The sequence below is a fragment of the Triturus cristatus genome, chromosome 4_2, assembly GCF_964204655.1.
Source record: "Triturus cristatus chromosome 4_2, aTriCri1.1, whole genome shotgun sequence".
Lineage (NCBI taxonomy): Eukaryota > Metazoa > Chordata > Amphibia > Caudata > Salamandridae > Triturus > Triturus cristatus.
Genome location: NC_140586.1, coordinates 297,141,727 through 297,164,172, shown reverse-complemented (window position 1 = coordinate 297,164,172; position 22,446 = coordinate 297,141,727). Strand labels below are relative to the sequence as shown.

Below are 22,446 nucleotides of genomic sequence, written 5' to 3'. Positions count from 1 at the left end.
GTCTTTTGGTGTTTCTGGAGTAGCCTTAGGTAATCCTTCGGCCAGAAGGGGATACATACCATTCATAAGGGCATTTCTTTGTCTGTCTACTTGTTCTGATTTCACTCGGATACCTTCCTCAATTAATAGATTCTCTCGAACTTTATTGGAATTCTCTTTACTCTTCTCTTCCTGTCTACGTGCTTTTTCTGTTCGTCTATGTGATTCTTTACGCCATAATTCAACGGCGTCTTTCTGTGACTGTCTGACTTTCCTTTTCCATAACTCTTCCTCGACTTTCATGATGCACTCTGCATCCCAGGTCCCCGCTGTGGGCCACCTCTGACTTTCTGGTAATCCCTTGGTATAGTCTACCCATAAATCAAGAAATAATATAGCGTCTAAGCCATGTTTGTGATACATAAAGTGCCCTGGGGTGTCCCTAGGAGGAATAGGGACGGCTTCTTCGAGAACCCCTTTTCTGGTAGTGATCTGTCTTAATTTCGAAAAGAGCGGCATATTGAGAACTGGCCTTATACTTGATTTTGACCTGATACTTGAATTTGAACAGACGTAATACAATAAACACGATAATGAACAGTCATTCATACCACGATATACTTAAACACTTTAAACATTAAACATTAAACCTTTAACTGAAACAACAATGATGATCGTCTGCATAACTAATCACCAAGCTTAATTCTCGACAATAACTAGACAATAACTAGACACTTCGGAATACTTCGGAATACTTGATATACTGCTAAACAGTACAGATACACTGCTAAAACAGTGCAGACCGGATTTGTGTACCCAAACCCGTCTTGACCGGCACAACCTATGTGCACGTCAGAAATGCCTCCCCAGCAATGGTACTCACCGGGTAGCTTCGGAAACGGAAGGCCTCAGTAACTTGAACTTGAACCGGACTGGACTCGACTCGACTCGTCGGACACTGGGCTTGACTTCGGACTGGTGGGTCTCTGTATACCTCGGATCTTGCTCTCTCAGCTAGACTCTGGTCGGGATACTTCGCACTTCTCACCGCCTCGTCTGGGTGTTGATCGCAGTCTCAGTCGCCCCCGCTTGACCGGAGGGAGATACAGGAAATCCTGCTGGTACGCGTTATTGTCCGTCCAGCTGTGGCAGGAGACCGGGCCTGCAACGCACCGCCGGCGCGTGAGATGAGAAAGTGTCCCTGTTCGGGCGCCATCATGTGGTAAATAAAAATTCCTTTACCGGGACTGAATTTGATACAGAAACATTATAAAATAGCTCAGTAAAATGAGAGGCAGAATCCGTGATATTAGAGTTTCGGAATGGGCTTTATTCCGGTGATCGATTATAATCGGATGCTTCAAGTTCCATCACCACGGGGGTTCAGGAAGTGAAGTACACACTTTATTGACAAGAAATGACTTTTATAGTACATACATGACAATGAAGTAAATGCAGTAGGCGTAACAATTGATAAGGAAAATGACGAGTTGTTCTGCGTAACCAGAAATGGGTGTAATAAGGCGAAAAAAGGAACATAATTGGGTGTGATGTCATGTATAGGTGGATCTATAAGATAATACTTGGCATGGATGCGCGCGCAGCAGTCTGACGTGTAATTGACGTGTAACTAGGGGGTGAAGGGGACTTGACATTTAGCTCTACGTGTGGAGACAAGAAGTCTGGGGGGTCAAGTCAACCTAATCCCAAATCATATCTAACATCCTATGTTTAAAGAACTATGTTATCCATAAAAGAAGGACTCTCGGACAGAATCTATTCTATACTGACTGTGCGTGCGTGTACAAGCGTCTAAGTGTCTACACTGAATGCGAGGGGGTAGGAATATTCCATGGTAACAGGGCAATGAATTACTTGCATGAGGACAGAGAAGATGGGCCTTTTTGCTTGGTAACTGGAAGAATGTTTACTTAAGCTACTAGGCAGGAATGCATCGGCTGAGGGGGAAGCAGATAATTCGAAGGTGAAATACAGTTCTTGGCAGAGGATAGGCTGATGTCAGGCTTCGTGAGCCGCGCAGAGAATGAGACAAAGTTCATGGTCACAGATGCAGGCTCGGACTGGAGCTTTCAGAGGCAGAAGGCAAGAGGAGTTTTGATGACAGAATCAGGGCCTACTTGCCTGGACTGTAAAGTGGCATAAGTGAACCATATAAAGCCGGTGGCCTTTCATATTTAGGAATGGAATATCCGGCCTATTCATGGCGGATCTGTCAAAGGACATGTTGACGGTGGACGCACATGTATTTGCGTCTTCATAACTGGAACTGGAGGGAACATATATGTACTTGTGATATGCACATGGAACCGTTGGGGTCCAAGATAGGGGACATAACTGACCAGAAAAATCCATATTTCCACATTCCCTCCTTGTCCCCTACTTGCCCTTCAAGAGATATCAATCTTCATCAATCCATTGATCTGTTCATATAGCATCATTTGTTCTTCTTTCTTCTTCCGGGATCTTGAATGAAAATCTTGATGTGGAATGCACGATGTGGCACACAGACCACAAATCGCTGGTCCACATTGTAGACATAGACAGCAACTGAATAGTATGAGAAGGCCAATACCTAGGAAGGATAAAATTCTCCATCCCCAGGCTGATACCGCATTCCAAAACCAACTGGACCAAGTCCAAGTGCCTGGGTTCTGGTGTATCTGGCTTACAATCTTATGAAGGCGAGTGATGGCTTTATATACAGATGGCGAATTTTCTGGTATGAATACGCAGCAGCTTGATCCGATGACCCTACAAGCTCCGCCTCTATCAGCCAGGATGACGTCAAGGACAAGACGATTTTGAAGCACAACAATCCGCATAGCAGACTGCTCTTCTGTTAAATTGCCTAAGGCGGAAATAGTTTCATTCACTACTGCTTCAAGGGTTCTAGTTAATCTACGTATCAGCTTACTATTGGTAACTGTACCTATATAGGGAAAGATGCCTTTATTGAAATCTACATACTTGTCCCATGCCGTCTCAGTATAATCGACAATTGGGAGATCTCTCCGCTCTCTATTGTGTACTAAATGAATATTTCTATAATAATCAGGAGGTGCTAGGAAAACAGGTGGCAAAAGGAATGCTATGTAGCAGGTACCATCCCAATCTAGAGGTAGACGCATATATGCAGTCTGACCACATATAAAGTAGGAGTGGCGATAAGCTCTGAATGAAGATTTGCCTTGATCACTGAATTCTACTGTAGTAGTGCATTGACTATGGCCCATATGTATGGAACCAACCTTTCTTACACATAATTCACCTTTTGCTGGGAATACTGACATAACTGACCAGAAAAATCCATATTTCCACACTGCCATTGCAGGCTGAGTGTTTCAGTGCAGAACAAAGTGAAGATCCAACATGGCACACATCCCTGTGTGCCATGCCTACAACCCACTGCCTATGGCATAGATCAGCCAACCCTCTAGCTGGGTGCACTATGCCACTGGTGAGTGTAAAGGTGCATGAGCCCTGCACCCCTACAGTGTCTAAGTCCATTCTTAGATATTGTAAGTGCATTAATGTCACAAAGAGTAAATTTCGTGGGAGTTTGTCATTACGAAATCCACAGCTCCATAATGGCTTTACTGAAAACTGGGAAGTTTGATATCAAACTTTTTAGCACATTAAACCCACACTGATGCCAGTGTGAGATTTAATGAAAAGTGCTTTCTTAGTGATGCCCCCTGAAAAAGGGGGCATCACTAAGCTCACCAGCTGCCACCACCAGACATGTTTCTGGACTCCTGGGTTGAGAGCCTGCCCCTCTCGGGGTCCTGAAATAAAGCACATCCTGGGTCGAGATGCAAAGCCTCCTCCCCCAGGATGGGCAGGGTCCTCGAAGGGAAGGCTTCAAAGGCTTGCAGCCTTTTGAGCTGCCCCAACCATTTGCTGCTCCCATTAACTGGTCCCCACCAGTTCTGACCCCCCACTTTGGGCAGGAGAATCGGCGGGAAAACCAAGATAGGAGGAAAGATGTGCCCAACTTTTCCAACCCCACCCCTCAGGTGGGGGAGGCAAGGCAAAGCACAACTCTCAGTCCCCGCCATCTTGAAGATGGGGGACCCAGCCAACCAGAGTGAGGCTTATGACCCCCTCCCACGGGAACGTGGCATAATGGGGGATGTACCCACCCCAAGGAAGGGACCCATTAGTCCCAACCTTTACGTACCTCAAATGCCCCTAAATTTAGTATTTAGGGGCAACCCTGAACCTTGCTTCCTCAGAGAAGAAGAAACTAGAAGAAAAAGGTCCGAAGAGCCATGCTGAAGGGAGGAGAGGAGTACACCAACTGACTTGGCCCCAGCCCTACCGGCCTATCCCGACCTCAACCTGCTCCAGTGAAACCCCTGTGTGTCCTGTAGCCAGCTGCCCCCCAGAACCCAGAGGACCTGCCCTGCCTTCCAAACCAGACTTTGTCTCCTGTGAGCACCAGATTTGCTCACCAACAGACTCTGGCTCTGGCCAAATCCGTGAGTCTGCACCACTCTGCACCCAATGCCCATGGCCCTAGATCGAGTGGCTCAACACCATGAAGAGGTCTCCCCGGTGATCCTGACCTGGGATCTAGTGATCCCTGACCTGCCTCGAGTCTACCGATGACGCCTGCAGCCCATTTCTGGAGGATCCCCCTGACCGTGACCGGAGCTGGTAAGAAGAATCTGATGTCAAAAGACACCCCTGCACCCGATGCCCCACGATCTTGGGTGGCCCAACCAATGATGTCCCGTCATCCAACGACATCCCAACTTACCTCTCCAACCAGTGGTTGCCTCCAGAAGATCTTTGTGCCCGAGCCTGAGATTTGTTCAAACAGGAGAATCACAATTGAAAGTAACAGGGCACCCGACGCCAAAACAGCACCCTCCACCCGGCCGCCCTAGTAACCCTGTGGGTGCACCTTGGGTGTTTACTTGAAACCCCTTTTGCCCTGAGTTTAAGTCCAGGAGCTTTGCTCCCTCAACCTTGTGGCCTGCTCGTAAGCAGCCACCAACCGGAGGTCCCCTATCGCCCATTGGATAACATTTTGACTTAGCACTCTGCTTCCAGCCGCCCTAGTGCCGCTGGGGGGGCTTTGAGAGTGCATCCTTGACCTCGGGGAACCCTTGTTCTAACCCCAGAAAACCAACTTCCAAAACAAAGTACTTACCGTTAAACCGATAACTTAATTTCCTCCCATAGTATTGCATTGACTGCTTTCTGTGAAAAATGTTCTAAGTGTGGAGTTGGATAATTGTATGAAAACTTATCAAACTGTATACTTACCAAAACTAATTTACTTACCTTTTATATAGGAAATGTTCCAGTGAGATATCAAGGCATATCACACTGAGTAGATAAGGTAACATAAAAGTAATCTGAAAAGTAACTTACAAAGTGATCTTAATAGTAACTGAAATGTAATTCCAACTGTTTTATGAACAAGTGACTTACCTGTAACCAATCCAATTGCATTCAACTGGATTCAAACTGTATCTAGCTGCATTATTCATGTAAAGTACTATTAAACTTACCTGTGCCAGGCCTGGCTGGGTTATAGAAATAAAATACAACTAAATAATATTTTTATACTAACAAATTGGTCTGAGTTCAGTCTTTGAGCGTGTGACTTCATTTCTTGCTTGAGTGTGTACAATAAATGCTTAACACTCTCCTCTGATAAAGCCTTACTGCTGCTCGCCCACACTACCACAAATACAGAGGGGCATATCAGCAACAACCGGCGATAATTATCGCTAAGCGCACTTAGCGCTAGGATAATTATCGCCGGCTAACGTGGATTTTTATCGCTGAGATAGCGTGCTATTAGCAACGCTTATCTCAAAAGCGATAAAAATCCTAGCGCTAACTGCCTAAAGTGAGATTATCGCTGGAAACCCAGCGATAATCTCACGAAATGTGGCGTTAGCTTGTTGATAGAGCCTCACAAATTTAGCCATGATATCCACCTTCCATAGGATATCATGGCTAAGTCAGTCCTGAAGCAGGCGTAAGGAAAGTAGCGATAACAGGGGTTATCGCTACTTTTCTTGCCGCTATGCTTCATAGCGTGGGGCTTGATGATAGGAGAAATGTTGCTTAGCGACATTTCTCCTGTCATGTTAGGTCAGGAACGCCCACTTTGCATCTCATTAGAGATGCAAAGCTGGGCTTTAAGATTTCGTGCGCTAAAGCAAGGTTTCACGCGTTAGCGTGACCTTGCTAATTAGGCGATAAAATTATCGCCGCTTTTCGGCCGAAAACAGACACAAAAGCGCCGATAATTTTCTATCGCCGCCTTGTAGATATGCCCCAGAGTAAGGTATTATCTGCTTTAACCTCTGCTTACCTTTGGGGATCCATTGGACTCTATGCATACTATACCTTAATTTGGTATAGTATACACAGAACTGGCTTCCTACATGATCCCCAAGGCATTGTAAGCTGTACTAAATGGGTTAATAATTTTGATGGTTCTTTTGGCACCCTCAATAGCAACACATTCCTCTTCAATCATTGTGGTAAAGATTAAAGATCTCATTGAAGAAACAGCCGACAGTTTGTGCCTCAATAGCCCTCATGTTGAAGGAGACCAAAATGGCTAATGCTATTTCAAAAATGATTTTGTAGCTGGAAACCTCTGCGCTTTAAAACTCTTGATGTAGAAGCTCTCTATATTGACATGAAGAGACAGCAGAAATAGTGTGGGGTTTTCCGAGTGCTATCTGGTGGCATAAAGAGTAGGACCCAGGTGACACAAGATATGGGCTATTTTGCTGCGCTAGGACCCTATTACAGTAATTGGAACTCCAATGTACTGTTGAGAGAGACCCTCTATGTTTTCTATGCATATAAGGCATGGCCTGCACATACTCTCGCTCTTTGTCCATCAACTTTTTAAATTACAAGTTTTCACATATATGACATTTATCTGCGGTGTGACTGCCAAGAAGATAACCAATGCAAATTCTCAACGTGAAGCAGTCATGTCTGAAAAGATTTCAACCTTGTGGCTGTGTGAAGAGCTGAGAAGAAAAACAAGACGTGGCAGAAGTTATCCAAAACAATTGGGTCACCAAAATCCCACAAAGAAATGGCAATCTAAAAGGATGACAAATGAAGCATAGAACACATTAAAATGATATAGGGAGCTACAAATAAAATGTGCTAATATATGTTTTTATTACTTTCTAATTATAATCTGGCTGATTAAGAAAAGGCCATGTGCACGCGACATACAGTATTTTTTATTTTTGTAAAGAAATATTTATCTTTAGAAAATGTATTCCGGGATCCCTATGGAAAGATATTTCAGGTTTTCTGGTCGCAATGTTCTTGACAGTCTTCTCCAAGAACAAGTTAACACTTCCTTCTCCTGTGGCGGAGTGGCAAAATGGGGTGGACTGATGTGCTCAACAAGTACAACCCATCTACGAGGCCTGGGGCTACCCCAGAAACATGGAAAGATGTGGGGCAAATGGTGCGACTATCACGAACTAGATGTGGGCAATGTCTGAGATTCAAGTACGATTTACATTGTGCAGTGTTGTGCTAGGGTTGGCGGTGGTCTTCGTTGACAGTGTACGCAAAAATCAATAAAAGTGGTTATAAAAAAAACACTTTGGGGCATATTAACAAGGAACAGGGTAAATTAACGCTAAGGGCACTTAGTGTTAATTTTTTTAACACCCACTATCGCTGGATAACTATCGCGTTATTAACAACGCTAACCGCCTAGGCGATAAAAAATCCAGCGATAGCAGCATTTTGGGAGGTTATCGCTGGTAATGCAGCGTTAAAACTACAAGGATAGGGATATCTTTGTTGATAGTCCATGGTGGACTTAGCCATGTAATCCACCTCCCATTGGATTACATGGCTAAGTCTGAAAATTAGCAGACGTAAAAAAGCAGCGTTAACCGTGGTTAGCGCTGCTTTTTTTGTCTCTAACAGGGTTAGCGTGAAGCTTGATAATAGGAGAAATGTCCTATTAGTTTGCTCTGGAACGCCCACTTTGCATCTCATTAGAGATGCAAAGGGAAGCGTAGTGAAAAAGGGTGCTAACATGCGATTTTGCATGTTAGCACCCTGTTGTTGATAGGGCGATATTTTTATCTCCGCTTCTTTGGCTTTTAAAGCCACAAAAGCGGAGATAAAGCCCTTGTTAATATGCCCCTCCCTTCTACGCGGGTAACAAAAAGCATGTAGAATATCTGAGTGGGTAAAGTGTTTTCAGAGTACTCACTTTGTCCAGGTCAGAAGAATGAAAGACATCGCATCATTGTCCAGAGATAAACTAACTTGTGACCTCATGGTTGTACACATATCTCTTCCACAGGTGCAGGTACATTACACACATTTTGTTTGCATAGGCACTGATAGCAGTCCGACCCTCTCCCCATAGCAGGTCCTACCATCAGTTAATATCACTGGCCAACATAGTTACAGCAGAGAGGATCTCAAGGGGGTACTTTTTTAGGTCGATCTTACCAGACAGCTTACGTTGTCTGGATGCTTAAGACATATTGTAGGCCTACCAAGGACACAGAAGGGCTTTCACTCTGCTTATTGCTTACGATTGGTTGGCTTCATTGCCATTCTCATCGGCTTGCTTTTCCATCTTGTGTTTGTTCCTCCCCTGAAAAATGTCCTCTTTACCTGTGTGCTTACACTGCTCAATTTTATGGAACTATTTTTTTGTTTTTGCTTAAGAAGTCCATGAGAGTGCGTCCTTTCTAGCACTCCCCCTTGTGTACCCCCACACACTCCCAAGTTGCTGTCTCACTCATGTGCTACTTCTCCGATTAATTTCCTGCCTCCTGTCCCCATGTGCTCCATCCTCCCATCCCTCTCAGTTCATCCCTTGCTCCCTCCACTCTCCATGGCACTTCCTTGACTTTTTTTCATCCTCCTCACCATCCTCTGTTGACCCTTCACCCCCTACTCGCCACTGCATACCCTAAATGGTGTCTTCTCCCCCCACCCAGGCCTCCTTTGCTCCCCTGTGACATTGTTTACAAAAATAAATGGAGGGCCCTGCAGCTGCAGTTTTCTTTGAGGATGTTCGTTTTTCAAAAAGATATTTTCTGCTTAAATTATATATTTTATTTTACTTTTCTGCTCCAATATAAGTCTCTGTCATCCTAGAACAGTAAATTTAAAAAATGGAGGCCATGTAATGCCATATGCATCATCAGACTGGCTGCCAGGCAGGCCATTTTTTCCATTGGACATTTCTCCGGTGGTAAGGATCCCTGGAGGCTGCTCCTGGTGCCTCTGTCACTTTCCCCAGCTGCCCCAGGTTAACGGCAACACACACAGGAGGTTCCAAAAGAAATGGAGGAAGAGATGGGTAGAGAGAAAGCGATCAGAGAGGGAGATGAGAGAGATGTGAGAAAGAGCGGATGGATGGAAAGAGAGTGACAACGTGAAAGGAGCAGCGATGCACTGAGCATTTTTGCCAGACTGGCCATAGCAGGCACCGGGCGTTTTCCTGGTGGGCAGGAAGGGTGGGGGCCGGTTTTTGACCGGTGGGGGCCGCTTTCGGAACGGTGGCCGGTTTTGCAGCAGTGCTGCACTATCTGCCCCTGTACCAAAAGTAGCAACAGTGTTTTCCACCAGGACCAGCCCACCCCGACACCCCCCTTCCTCCCCCTGTGCCCCACTGCCGGTCCCACTTAATTGCCAGGGCCGGTTTCCCTTCCCACTCCAGCCCTGCAAATGAAAATATGGAACAGTCTCTGCAGAGGAACATTGGCCGCAGGTCCACATACTTACCGCAGGAGAAGGACGCCATGGAGCAGTGTGCTATTGGGAGGCTGGGAGCGCTTCATGGCGTCCATCTGCTGGCCAATCTGCTGCCTCTGTGGCCTGGTACAGACGCTGCACGCGCACTTCCATCTTTTATCTTGGACAGTGTTTACCATATGTTTAATGTAATCCATGTATTGTATCACCCAGTGGGTGAAGTGGGAATGTGCCTTTGAGGCAGAGTTAGTGTCAGCCTCTGTTTGAATGTTGCCAAAGTGGATGGCCCTAGGGAATTGCTTACTTTCACTGTGAATTAATAAATAAGCTTAGGAAAATTAAATACAACCAGCGCAGCAATATAACAAGGCAGATAGGTGTCGATATTTGAACATCTGGTGACTGTGCATAAACAAATCAATGCAGGCGCTTTCCTGCTTTATAACTTCTGGCTAGAGGCAGAGAAAATAAGCAGATATTTCTAAGAAGACATAGCCTGACAATTGACCTCTATCTTTGAAGGGAAGTATTTGTGATAAAATAAATACTGAATTTAAGGGCATGTTTTTTTTGTTTCTTGGACTTTCGAAAACCACCAAGCATTGGCTTGCTACCCAATTCACAGCTTGGGAAACACTGTCCTACAGTGACTTCCAGGCAGTCTTGTTTTTTTTCAGTCTGCAGTAGTTCTCATGATGATGATTTTTTTTCTCATGGGAACATCAAATTATATGAACAGAATTCTAGGCCCTCATGTGTAATACTTCTGAGTGAAACTCACCGTCATGGCGTGGAGTCTATTAAGAACTATCCAGTTATTTACTTCTCTTTCATTTGTGCGGCATCAGCATCATGATAGCATGGAACCAAGATATATTACGTTTTTCCCTCAACAGCATTTCTGAAAAGTTGCCAATTTAAAAATTTTGTGCCAAGGCTTGGAGTCTGCAAAAAGAACTATTGATGGACAGAATGCAGAACAATGTCATACATTCACCCCAGTACAGAGATCGGAGCCTAAATCCATCGTTTTTTTGCTCACCATGCCATTCCAGTTTGGACCCAGCCATATGCAAATCAGTCTTGACCCTGCTCCCCATCGGAGCAGTGCAGCCCGAACTGCCAGGCCTGGTCCTCCCTGGACCGGAAACAAGTATCCTTGGACCGGTTTCGGTAGTCTAGCATTTTAAGAGTCCTCACAATACTGCTTTTTATTAAGCATTTCTCACAAATCGGTACTCCTGTTTCAACAGTGTTGCTGCTTAGTGATTTTAGCCACATTGTGCGCCTGATTCACAAAGGCAACTTACACTTTTGAGAAATTTACACTTTTGATTACGTTTACTAGCTTTTGGTATTCACTGGCAGCTATGAGAGTAAATTTACTACAAAGGTGTAAGTTACATGTCTCCATCCCTTGCATACAACAATTGCCTTACTCTTGTCTGAGTGGGTGACGCCCCTCCCTAAGCCCCTTCCTGACCCCTCCTAAACCTCTCTTACTCCTAACTAATCCCACACCATTTTGTAATAAGACTGCTGCTTTTTTTCAGCCAGTCATGCACATCCCTCCAACATGTGCTACTAAAACGTATACTTACATGTGCGATGACTCTGCATTCGGGGCAGAGAAGTCCGCACACATAAGTAGAAAATAGAGGTAATGCAGAGTAGCAAACTCTACACTTAGTTTGTGAATAGCACTTTGTAGTACGTTTTATAGTAAAACAAAATGTATTACAAAGTGTAGTTTGTGACTCAGGCCCAAAGTTTCTTCTTCACAATTACACCGCACATCTTTCCCCCCTATTACTTGTACCTTAATAATTACTGCCCCCAAAGTATTGCTCCATATTGATCATAGCTATAAAGTGCTAATATTTCATTATTTGGCCCTCACATTGCTTCTCCTTATTAATAATTTCCCCGCAGTGCTACTCTTTTTAGGTCCCACCTATGGACACCAGGTGCCCTCCTATGTATAGGGTGCACTTTCCCTGTATGCGCCGGGCGCACCTTAAAACAGATGCGTCGGGCACCAACACGGAAAGTGCTCACTATTACATAGAATGCACTGCCCCCAGGGCTGCCGCGAACTTGTGCTGCCCTGGGGGCAGCGCATTGAAGTGAAATATGGAGCGGCTATGAAGCAGCCGTTCCATGTTTCACTGTGCAGGCAGCAACCCGTCTGCACTTTTAAAGGGTATTAGAGATCTCTTTGCAGGCGGGTGCAGTCAGTGACTGCACCCCCCTGCAATGGGATGTCTCGGGGTCCATAGGACTCCCTTTCCCCTTCTAGAGGGCTGCTTTTGGGGCCCACTGATAGTGTGCCACCTTTTAGGTGGTGCACTGTCAGTGCGCCTTCTGAGAGCTTCTTTGCCTCTGAGCCAGCGTCTTTAATACGGCCTGGGCGCACAGGCAAAGGGATTCCCTCATTTGCATGGGCCACCTCCATGCAAATGAGGGCACTCACTCTTGAGAAAGCACTGGCGCTGTATGTGCGCCAGAGCTTTCAGTATTACAGAAGGGTACGCACAAGCATTTGCGCCCCTTCTGTAATGCCAAAGTGCCCCTGGGGTACGCAAAGCGGGTGCAAATGCCCCCCAGGGAACCTTGAGTAATACAGCCCCTAGTGTACAATCGCAATAGGTAAAGTGGACTAAATGCACAGCTTATCATTGGTTGGCTTTCTAGTCAGTGCTAGTTTCTTATCAGATAGCTTTCCTTTTGCTGTTGACTTTATCACTCACAGTCCCTTGTTCCTCCATTGCTCCTCCTGTGTGTGTTTTATTTCATTTTTTTATTACTTTTTTTTTAGGAAGGCCCAGCAGTTACAATTTGCTACAGGGCAGCACCTTTCTCCAAATGTGCTCTTACTCACTTTTAAATACTTTTTTGAATTTAATGCTCTATAATGGGCGTCCACCATCTTGGAATGTTAAATAAAAAAAAAGCTGCCACAGCGCCATGATGCATAAGTAGTGACGAAAAGGGCCAATGCAGTAGCATGCTGTGTAGGCACATGCTTTGTGACGCATGGCTTTTTTTTGGTGATCCTGTTCAACATCAGCAACAACCACTGTTTTTCTTTTTTGTAGATGCTGTTCAGTACCTGAAAAAGCATTGACAACGCCAACATGTTAGCTGTTTTCTAAGGCGAGAGTAATTGCCTTTGCCAATATTTGTTGTTACTATGATAATGCACAATTACCATTTGGCATTACAACACTACACGTATAAATCATACAGCATACAATAATACCGAGAATCCAACACATGAACATTTTCTAGGTAGTTTCCGTGCAGGTAAATAAGGGGACGCATCACACTGTTGTTATCTGATTTATCAAATACTTCCAGGAGACATTTTCAAATATATCTGTATATGTTACTGACCCTGCACACAAGTCAACAATCAAATGTAAACTGTAACCCATTATGGTTCAAGAATCTGCTTTAAACAAAACCCATTTTTTTACCCACACCTCCATCCCGCATGCACACACGCTCTGCAGGTGGGGGTTTAGCTTGTACCACTTATAGCATTTTCAGCCCTAAGCCAGCAAGAAGCATTTTCCCTTCATACTGCCCATCCAGGGGTGTAACCCAGGCCCTTGCAGCCCCTGTGGTGTAGGTGGGCCCTCAACCCTTCAGGGGGCCTCCAACCCTTCAGGGGGCCTCCATTCAGCGTGAAGCCGATGAATGTGTATGAGATATGAGAGACTCAGGGGCCCCTCCTCAATCACATTCTGCAGGGAGGGGCCATCATTTTTCGTTACACCACTGTGGCCACCTGCTCTGATTGGCCTCCTACCCGATCCCATGGTCCTACTTACCCAATCCCTCCTTTCCCTCTTTGTAGCTATTCCTGTGTTGGATCTCATTTTTACCATTGTAAGTCCAGAACCCAAAAGTTCCTTTGGAGTGTTGAGGCTCAGACAAGCTGATGGGTCGTGAAGATTGCTATGCATATGTTACCTTGGTTACAAGAATCATTTCCTTTGTTTTCCAGGGTTCCGGCCAATCACGCTGCTGCACTTCTCTCGCATCACTTCCTCCAGTGTGAATGTGTCCTGGACCGACCCCTCACCTCCGGCAGATCATTTCCTCCTCAGCTACAACCCCAAGGAGCACGGGGAGGCCCTGCAGGTCCCAGTGGACGCCTCCCAGAGACACACCACTCTCACAGGTCTAAGACCTTCCACGGAGTACATGGTGGCACTGGTGGCCGTGCATGGGGTAGTCGCCTCAGAGCCCGTGGTGGGCTCAGTCACAACAGGTAAGCAAAGAATGGCAGTGGTCTTTGGGAATCAAGGGTCTGCTATCGGCACAAGAAGGCAATGCCAGGATGGAACATCTATGCATTGTTTTCCAATTAAGTAGCATGGCCATCAAACTCCCAGTCCAGATTATATGGGAATCTGAACTCCGCATGGATCTCTCAGTGCCACGCAATGCTGTAATACAGGTTTAGCTTCTTCAGTATTGAGTCCAACGCAGCCCTCTGCCAATGCACCTCAGTCATGCAGAGTATGGCCCATGGGTTTCCACTCTTAGCTCTATCTCACACAACATAACCACGCGGCGCTCATGCTTCTACATGCAAAGACCACTTTGAAGAGATTGCCACAGTGGACCCCACCCAGTGACCCTCATTAGGATAACTTTGGCAGACATTATTACTAAAATGCCACTACTTCGCCAACCATTAACTTAATTATGAGCTAAAAGTAAACATTCCCCCCATCAAGTACCAAGCCATATTGCCAGAGCGCTCCACTTTCACATGGGATGAACCCCCTCTTCTTCCATTATGCAATAAAGGACATTTAGAAAAGACTTCTGTTTCACTGGTGTGGGGAAATGATGAATGGAAAACTAGGAAGTGCAAAGGATTTTAAGATGTCGGAAAAAGCATTGGACTCGCGTGGAGGGGTGATAATAGAAAGGTAAAATGGGATAAGGTTATTCATTCTTGTGCTGTTGGGGTTGCAACCTATCAAGTGCTTCATCTCTCACCCTCACGTGTGCAGGGAGTAGGTCTGTCTGCAGTCCCGGCTGGTGCTTACCTGCCTCTGGGAGCCTTCAGGGACATAAAAGGGGCTTGGGGAGTCAATCCCTGCTCAAACATATGACCTGTTTTGGCCTAGCAGGATGATATTAAATTGCAGAAGTTTCTGCTCAGGCTGCAAAGCTTGATTGGTCTTCTCCTACTTTCCTCGCTTGTGAGGTGTATGTGTACAGCAATAGGCAATATCCCTGTCTTTAAAAAAGGTCCATGACTACTGGTTATGTCACCATCTCACATCCCCTTCCTGCTCCCTTGTCATCATTGTATTCCTCTGACAGCATCTTTGCCTTGCACATGTTGCCATATGGAGAACTGAGCCTTCTGCCATATCCTCCTTTTGGTGTACATGCACCCAGTTCACCAGTGCCCCTCTGGCTGAGTTGGGGCTATGCAGCTGCCTTTATCGTTTAGCCTTCCTGCTCCCTTCAGCAAAATTGGACTACTTAAAGAACAGATCACCCAGCTAGCTATCTGCTTCTAGCATAGTACAAACCATGAACCCTGTCACAGGATCTGGAGAGTGAATTATAACCCACAGCTTAGTCCAATTATATTGTCTGTGCCATTCTCCCATCACACTGATAGGGTTTGCCCCACAAGACAAGATAAAAGCACCTCTTTAATCACTCATGTGCAACACGATTAATCCTCCAGCATAAGATCACACTAAATAAAAACACCCACACACTCCCCACGGTGCATCATGCGACCCTTCTGAAAATGTGCAGCTGTGCCCCACAAGCAAATATGAAGCGCTCTATAAATGCTACAGTACAATACCATGTCTACAGTTTCTGCTAACGATATCATAATTAACTTGATTGATCCTGCCTGGTTTCTTGTGCCACCGGATCCTGCAGGGATGGATCCACCAAGGGACCTTGTCGTGGGCAATGTGACAGAGGAGTCAGCCACTATCACCTGGAGCCCTCCCATAACCTCCTTCGACCACTACCGCTTGTCCTACCAGTCGGCTCAAGGTAAGCGTACAGTGTATGACTCTTTCTATGTCAAGTTTTCTAAGTGCCAGCAAACATAGCCATCTCTTTCTACCACAAACCTGTGTAGCAGTGGTTCTTAACGAGGAGTCTGTGGAACTCTAGAGGGCACCAACACCTACTCAGGGATTCCATGAATGTTTAGAAAATTAAATATTAGTAAATAATAAAGTATACATACAAAAAAAAGCAAAAATGTAAGTTCAAACTTTTAACATGCTTTTTACTAGGAACGGTGTTTGAAATTAGAGGCTACTGCAAAGTTGAGTTCTGCCCACTTAATCCCCCTACATTGTTGTTTATGACTACCCAGTTTTTGGCCTTTTACTGTGAGTGAGCCTCACTAGCAGTCTCCCTCGCTGTAAATGTATGGTAAATGGACCGAGTGTGCTGTCCACCAGTGTCTGCCTTTTAAGATAAGGTTGCTGCTGCCCAGCTAGGGTTACAGGCTCTGGGCTGGTTACACGTGAACATGTGTGCAGGCACGTGCTTGTATGTGGGCTGCTCATGTGACTACAATCTTGCGCAGCCTGGTATCTGGGCACAGGTAGCCTATCACAGAAGAGACTTTTCAAGGAGTTGTACTGACCTGGGATAGACCTTCTAATGTGAGTTGGCATTCGTATTGTAAGTCTATAGTGCTTACTGAAGGTCCATGGTATTAAACTATATCACACAATATAAGAGAAATCTGAACTAAGGTACAGTTTTTCCCCACTTATGTTGATTTCTAGTCCCTGACATCATACCTGCATTCCTTATAGCAATTTAAGAATTGTCACATTTCCTTGGCTCATCTCATAATCAGATTCCAGTCATTTGCCCCCCACTGGACCAAGTTAATTACTCTACTCTCCAGCAGGAGGATCAAAGGCCTCTGCACATAATAAAGCCATTAACAGTGCTTGACCCAGTTCCTGGGACAAGAATATAAGGGGTGGAAATCTGCATCTGTTAATTAACTTGTCAGATTGCACGTGGGCTGGGACAGCCGGGTCCACAGAAACCAAGGGGGATGGCCAGACGTCTGGAGCCAATACAGCAGGGCTCACCTATGAAATATTGGGGGGGGGGGGATTAGGTAGCTGTGTCAGCTAGGGGCAGAGCTGAGGTTCTTAGGGAAACTCTTTTCACAGACAAATTGAAGTAGCCATATTGGATTGTCCCAGAATGCTGTGTGGAAGGGTTGGGATAGGGTTGGAGTGATAATGTGGAATGCTAGTATTGACCAGGGGTGACTGACTTCTAGAACTTTCCACCCCACTTAGAAATCCCTGAACAAGGGAGAGACGGAGACGACACTGGACCTGGAAACACCTACAGCAAAAGAACACCTAGCTGGAAGGATAATCCACCTGATGCCCTGCAAGGATGGGCTTTGGAACTTTCACTCCCGCTGACCCCCAGGATCAGGATGGGTTTCTACAGGGCCAGTGGCATTGTCACTCTTATGCCCCTTAGTAACAGGAACAGGAAATTGCTTTCCTGGGGGACTCCGAGGGTTTCCCTGGGACTACTGTGATCTGACCCTTGATTCCGGTGATGCACAGGTGCCCTTCAAGAATCCAGGAAAGGAGTGTGCAGGACTGTGGAAGATGGCCCCAAGCAGTAGCGAGCACCAGGAGTCCAGGCAGAAGACAGATCTGGCACAGGAAGCGTAAAAATCCTGTACTTCATGAAAAGAACCCCTTTACAGGGCAGGATGCCTGAGGAAAATGCTCCTGGTGGCTAGGACATGCCACCAGGAGCACAATGAGCCCAAGATTGTTCGAATCTGCCCTATGGGACTGGAAAACAAGGAGGACAAAGCCTGGTGCCTTGGGGGCCCAGGTGGCGAATAAAATCACATGGTGCTTCGCCACATTCTCAACAAATTCCCCCATGGAGGGGCAAGCCCCCAGGAGCCGGTGCATCCCCAATATTTTCAAAATTAACAGGGAAGGGAAGTGTGTGAGGCCCCGTCCCTGGACCATCTTTCAGCCATGAAGATGCCATACCCAGTGCTGTATGGAATTCAGGAGTTCCAGGGGAACCTCATCACAGTGGTACACAAGAGGACAAAGGAAGCCCTCAGACTCTGGTTGTCCCAGGCTGTGCTGCCTCCTGCTCCCCACCAGTGACTGGATATAGTGGGGGAAGAACAGCACCTACAGCGACCCGCCTCTGAGGACTCAGGCCGGAGATGGGGATCCTGCCACCTTCTGCGCCGGTACCAGGAATAGTGTTGGCCAGGTGGGGAGCTGGCTGGGAAGGGCGAGAGTGGGTTCCCCACACTGCTCAAACAAAAAGAAATGTCCTCACCCAGGTGCCCAGTGGACACGCGCATCCAGTACGAAAAAAAGTTAGGAAAGCTGCGAGACCGCATAGCAAAGAGAAGCAGCTAAGTGTGTAAGGAAACTGCTCATCTAATATGCATGCCACAGGCCAGGGATTGCCCCATAAGCCATCACTTGGGCTGGAAATTAGCCTACGGCTATGGGCCTCTTTGTAGTGCCCAATGAAGGAAAAGGGATACCACCAATGTTTTAATGGATGTTTGGGGGATGCAGAGAATGCAACAGTCCCCCAAATTGTTCATATGAAAACTCACTTAGGACTCCCAGGTTACATGATACATGACCTGGTAAGGCTGTTTTGTACATGGACTTGGGGTTCAAGGGACCCCCAGTTAGTTAGTTGGTTGGTGGTATTAACTTTGTAAAGCGATGGCTTCTGCCCATCAAATTCCTCCAGATGTTTTGCTTTTTAATCACCTGGTTTTGACCTTTTTACTGTGGGTGAACCTCGCCACTGGTGACTTACTCACAGTAAACTCATGGTAAATGGACTGCGCGTGTTTACCCCCAGTGTCCGTCTTGTAAGATAAGGCCTTTGCAATGCAGCAAGAGTTGGCTGGTTACACGTGAACACGTCTGCACACATGTGAGGTATGCGCATGGGAGACTCCAGTCATGTGCAGTCCAGTAACTGTGCACAGAAAGCCTGGCGCAGAGGGAACTCTGCAGGATTGCAGTTTGACCAGGGGTAGGCCTCATAGTGTTAGTGTAAACTCATAGGGAAAGTCAGTGAGGTTTACTGTCTTAACAAACAACTCAGTTCAAAGGGAGAGTCCAAGGGCATGAGTTTAAAGACCACTAAGGATTATATCCCCAAACAACTAGTATTATCAACAATGAAAATCCTAGGGTCTATACAATTACCGGAAGAACCAGTAAGCAAAAGAGCAAAAACGAAAAGTAACAAAACAACACCACCTCCAAGTTGTAACCTAACCCGGTGCGGTGATGGTCAACCTATTTGGTAAGAATTGGCAGACAGAGTGCGTCTAAGGGCAAATCCCTTTTAGGACGTAATCCCTCACTCACCAATGGTGACATGCTTCATCATAGGGACTCTCCTCCCAAAGGAAAATCCTAGTTCCTTTGGGGGCTACAACCCCCTCACTGTGAGGGAGGAGCTCAGGGATGATTTGTTTAAAATGTCAGAGGATCGACTAGATCCACATATGATGAGCCAAGATGTATGAGTGAGGACGCAGCGCAAACAATATAGGAAAATTGGTGAATATGTGAAAACAAGTGATAGTTAAAACTGGCTAGGAGGCATCAAAAATATGCTTTAATCAGAAAATGCCCACTGTCAGGATTAAAAAAGCAGTAAATACACCTACGGTATGGATTTAAACCGCTATGGTGTAAATATAGATGGTCAACATGTTTCAGCCCTAGAAGACCCAAACTGGATCAGGCTTTCGTCAGGACCTTACAAAACAAGCTACTGCAAAAAGTGAAGTGAAAGAAACTGAAAAGGATATGGGGCCAGAACACTGTCAATGGACTCTCATAACACCTGCTGATACCTGTAATAGAAAGTAGATGACATGCATCAGGTATATGCACAATTGTGTCAGCAATGTGAAAACGCACTGAAAATAATCTGTACAACCAATCTTGATAAAAAAGGAATAAACACCTTACCCGCCAAAGTAGGGTACAGGACCTCAGGTTAGGTTTACTGTCTTGTCTGCAGTGACACTTCATTATACATCAATGGGGAAGATGACCTTAGAGTGCAGCTTTGCTTCCCTTTGACTTACAGAGACCAGAGAATTATTAAACTGGGGTGAAATCTGTATGCCAAACCCAAATACAAAGTTGCAAGAAGATATCTGTACAGCTTATCGATCACCCAGGATTGCCATATTTTTCTGGCTCAGCTGAGGACCGGTGCCCAGCCCTTTTGTCACCCTGATGTGCCGAGTTAATTATAATTCTCTCCAGCATCAGGAACAAAAGCCTCCAAACAAAAAGGGAGCAATTAACAGTGCTTCACTCAGCTCCCGAGGAGGAAAGGGATGGGGAGGAAGGATCTGCATCAATAAATCAGATGTTGCACTGTACAAGGGATGGGCCAGCCCAAGCCCACTGAACAAAGGAGGGAGCCCAGACCTCTGGAGCCAATACAGGAGGGGACTTTCTTTGAAGATTTGGTGGGAAAGTCCCTGGCAGTGATGTCAACAAGGAGTGGAGCTGAGGCTCCCAGAGCAGATGTGACTAGTGACTCCTGGGTGATGGCATTTAGACATGTCACATCAGGCTGTGCAGGAATATTGGAACAAGGAGAGAGAGGTAATGTGGCACTCCAGGATAGGCCAGAGGTGCCTCGCGTCTAGAACCTTCTTCCCCCACTTAAAAGGTCTAGTGCAAGAGGTAGAGTTATCTCTTCGTTGTGGTTTTCTGCAGGACACTGCGAGTGGAGGTGGCAACCATGGACATTTGGAGGAAGGAAACCCCTGATCCCCATCTGAACTAAGGACTCTAACTTCAGTTGACCCCAAGGCCAGTGGAGTTCTGCCCAGGATGAGGGGAGCTGGTCCCCTTGCACCCTGAGGACTAGTTGGGGAAGGGCTGGGCTTCTGCACCAAGGAGGAGACGGGCTACATAGCAAACAAAGTACAAAGGCTGGTGCAATGAGCCAGTAGAAATAGCTTTCTGCAGAGTTTGCAATGTTAGAGACCAGGCGGCCTGAGAAAAGGGCTCCAGGTAGCCAGGGCTCGCCACCAGGAGCAAAATGAGCCTAAGATCACTCAAATCAGTCCAAGGAACCTAAGTTATGGAATGTGGTAGGCTGGCGACCTTTGACCTTGTACTCGGATGGAGCACATGGAGCTTCGCTGCCCGAGTACTTCAAACCCCAGGGTGGGTCAGGACCTGGGAGTCACAGCAAGGAATGTGCTAACTCTTTAAACTCTGGGAGGAGGCATGCATGGAGTCCCCTCCCCAGAGCTAAGAGGGCTGGGGATCCAAACCCCAAGGCCGATTCCATCAATGGGGGCTCTGGATCCCCCACTCCGGCCTCCCCATGACCACAATGATGTGGGGAGCAATGTCCAACCCCCTTAGAGGTCACCCAGGAGTCCATGTGCCCCAACTCTGTGCTCTGACAGGGAAAATGAGGAAGGGGGAGTACCACACTCCTCATATCTGTGGCAGGCTATCCCCGCTCCCCGTGCCGGAGTCTAGGGGGAGCAGGGTCCTACCAAAAGAGGCTGCATCCTGCCCACAGGAGCGGGCAGGGAAGAAGAGACTGCCGGCTCCCGCGGCCGCACCCGGAGGCGAGGGCCATGTGGGGAGCCATGGGGGGAGTGTCAGCCTGGAGTGGGCTCCCTGGGCTGCCCCCACCAAGCAGACATGTTCAGGGTGCCCTGGTGGGACTGGGCACACCCAAGGAGAGGCAAAAAGGGAAAAATTAAAAGGACACGCCTCATGGTGAAAGGCCACGCCGTGAGTGAAAACAAGCGTCCGGAGCCGCTCATCAATATGCACGCTCCCACAGGAGCGCTCTATAATGCCCTGCGGGGCTTGAATTCCACAAAGACATTTTCTGCTGCTGTAGTGGCCCCAGGATGGTGGGGCCACCACCAAGAACATAATAAAGAGTTCAGGGGGGCTGCAGAGTCATCATAGCTCCCCCTCCCTGAAGGGCCGAAGGAGGTGTTTTAAAAATACTGACCCTTTGTTGGAAGGGTCACAAATAGGAAGACCACCCGAGGCTTCATTGGTTATTTCGAGCACTTTCCAGGCTGGAGTATGTGCTCTACAGCTGGGAGCACAGCGTCCTCTAGGGGCTAAGTCTATGGATGCAGTTATTGTGGCCTGAAGGTATCCAAAGAAGGAACACGTGGTAAGCCTATGGTTACCTGTTGTGTGATCAAAATGTGATGCCGTCTAGGGACTGTGATTATGATTGCCTTTTTTATTACTTGAAAGTATACAAAAAGTGCACAGGACATATGAAGTGCATACCCATTAATAACATGAATACAAGCATTTATTCATGGTTATTATTGATTATTGCATTTACTCCTGAAATTATGTTTTGACATGTGGTTTGTTGATCTTGAACCTTTGACCAAGTCAATAGACTTATCTGAATTTAGACCCATTACTTGTGTAGGCCACACAACTAATTTCCTTACAGACTGCAGTAGCAATGTAATAAAAGTGAGAGAAAGACTCTGAGACATGTTGTAGAATTCAGTGCTTTATTTACAGTACGCAAAGATTGACAATGCAAGGCTTAAATGAATCCTTTGATTGTTGGCACTATCTCCATTGACTTCAACTGCGGGTCACAAAATGT

The 22,446-nt window shown here is 46.4% G+C and overlaps 1 protein-coding gene across 3 annotated transcripts in view; it reads left to right on the top strand.

Annotated features, from left to right (window-relative positions):
- TNR (tenascin R) overlaps positions 1 to 22,446 on the top strand; it is a 1,024,744-nt gene that overhangs the window by 909,311 nt on the left and 92,987 nt on the right. For all 3 annotated transcript variants that reach the window (XM_085601599.1, XM_085601598.1, XM_085601597.1), the window contains exons 13-14: positions 13,748 to 14,014; positions 15,667 to 15,786. In XM_085601599.1, coding sequence (XP_085457725.1) covers positions 13,748 to 14,014; positions 15,667 to 15,786 — 387 coding nt within the window. The remainder of the gene's footprint in view (positions 1 to 13,747; positions 14,015 to 15,666; positions 15,787 to 22,446) is intronic.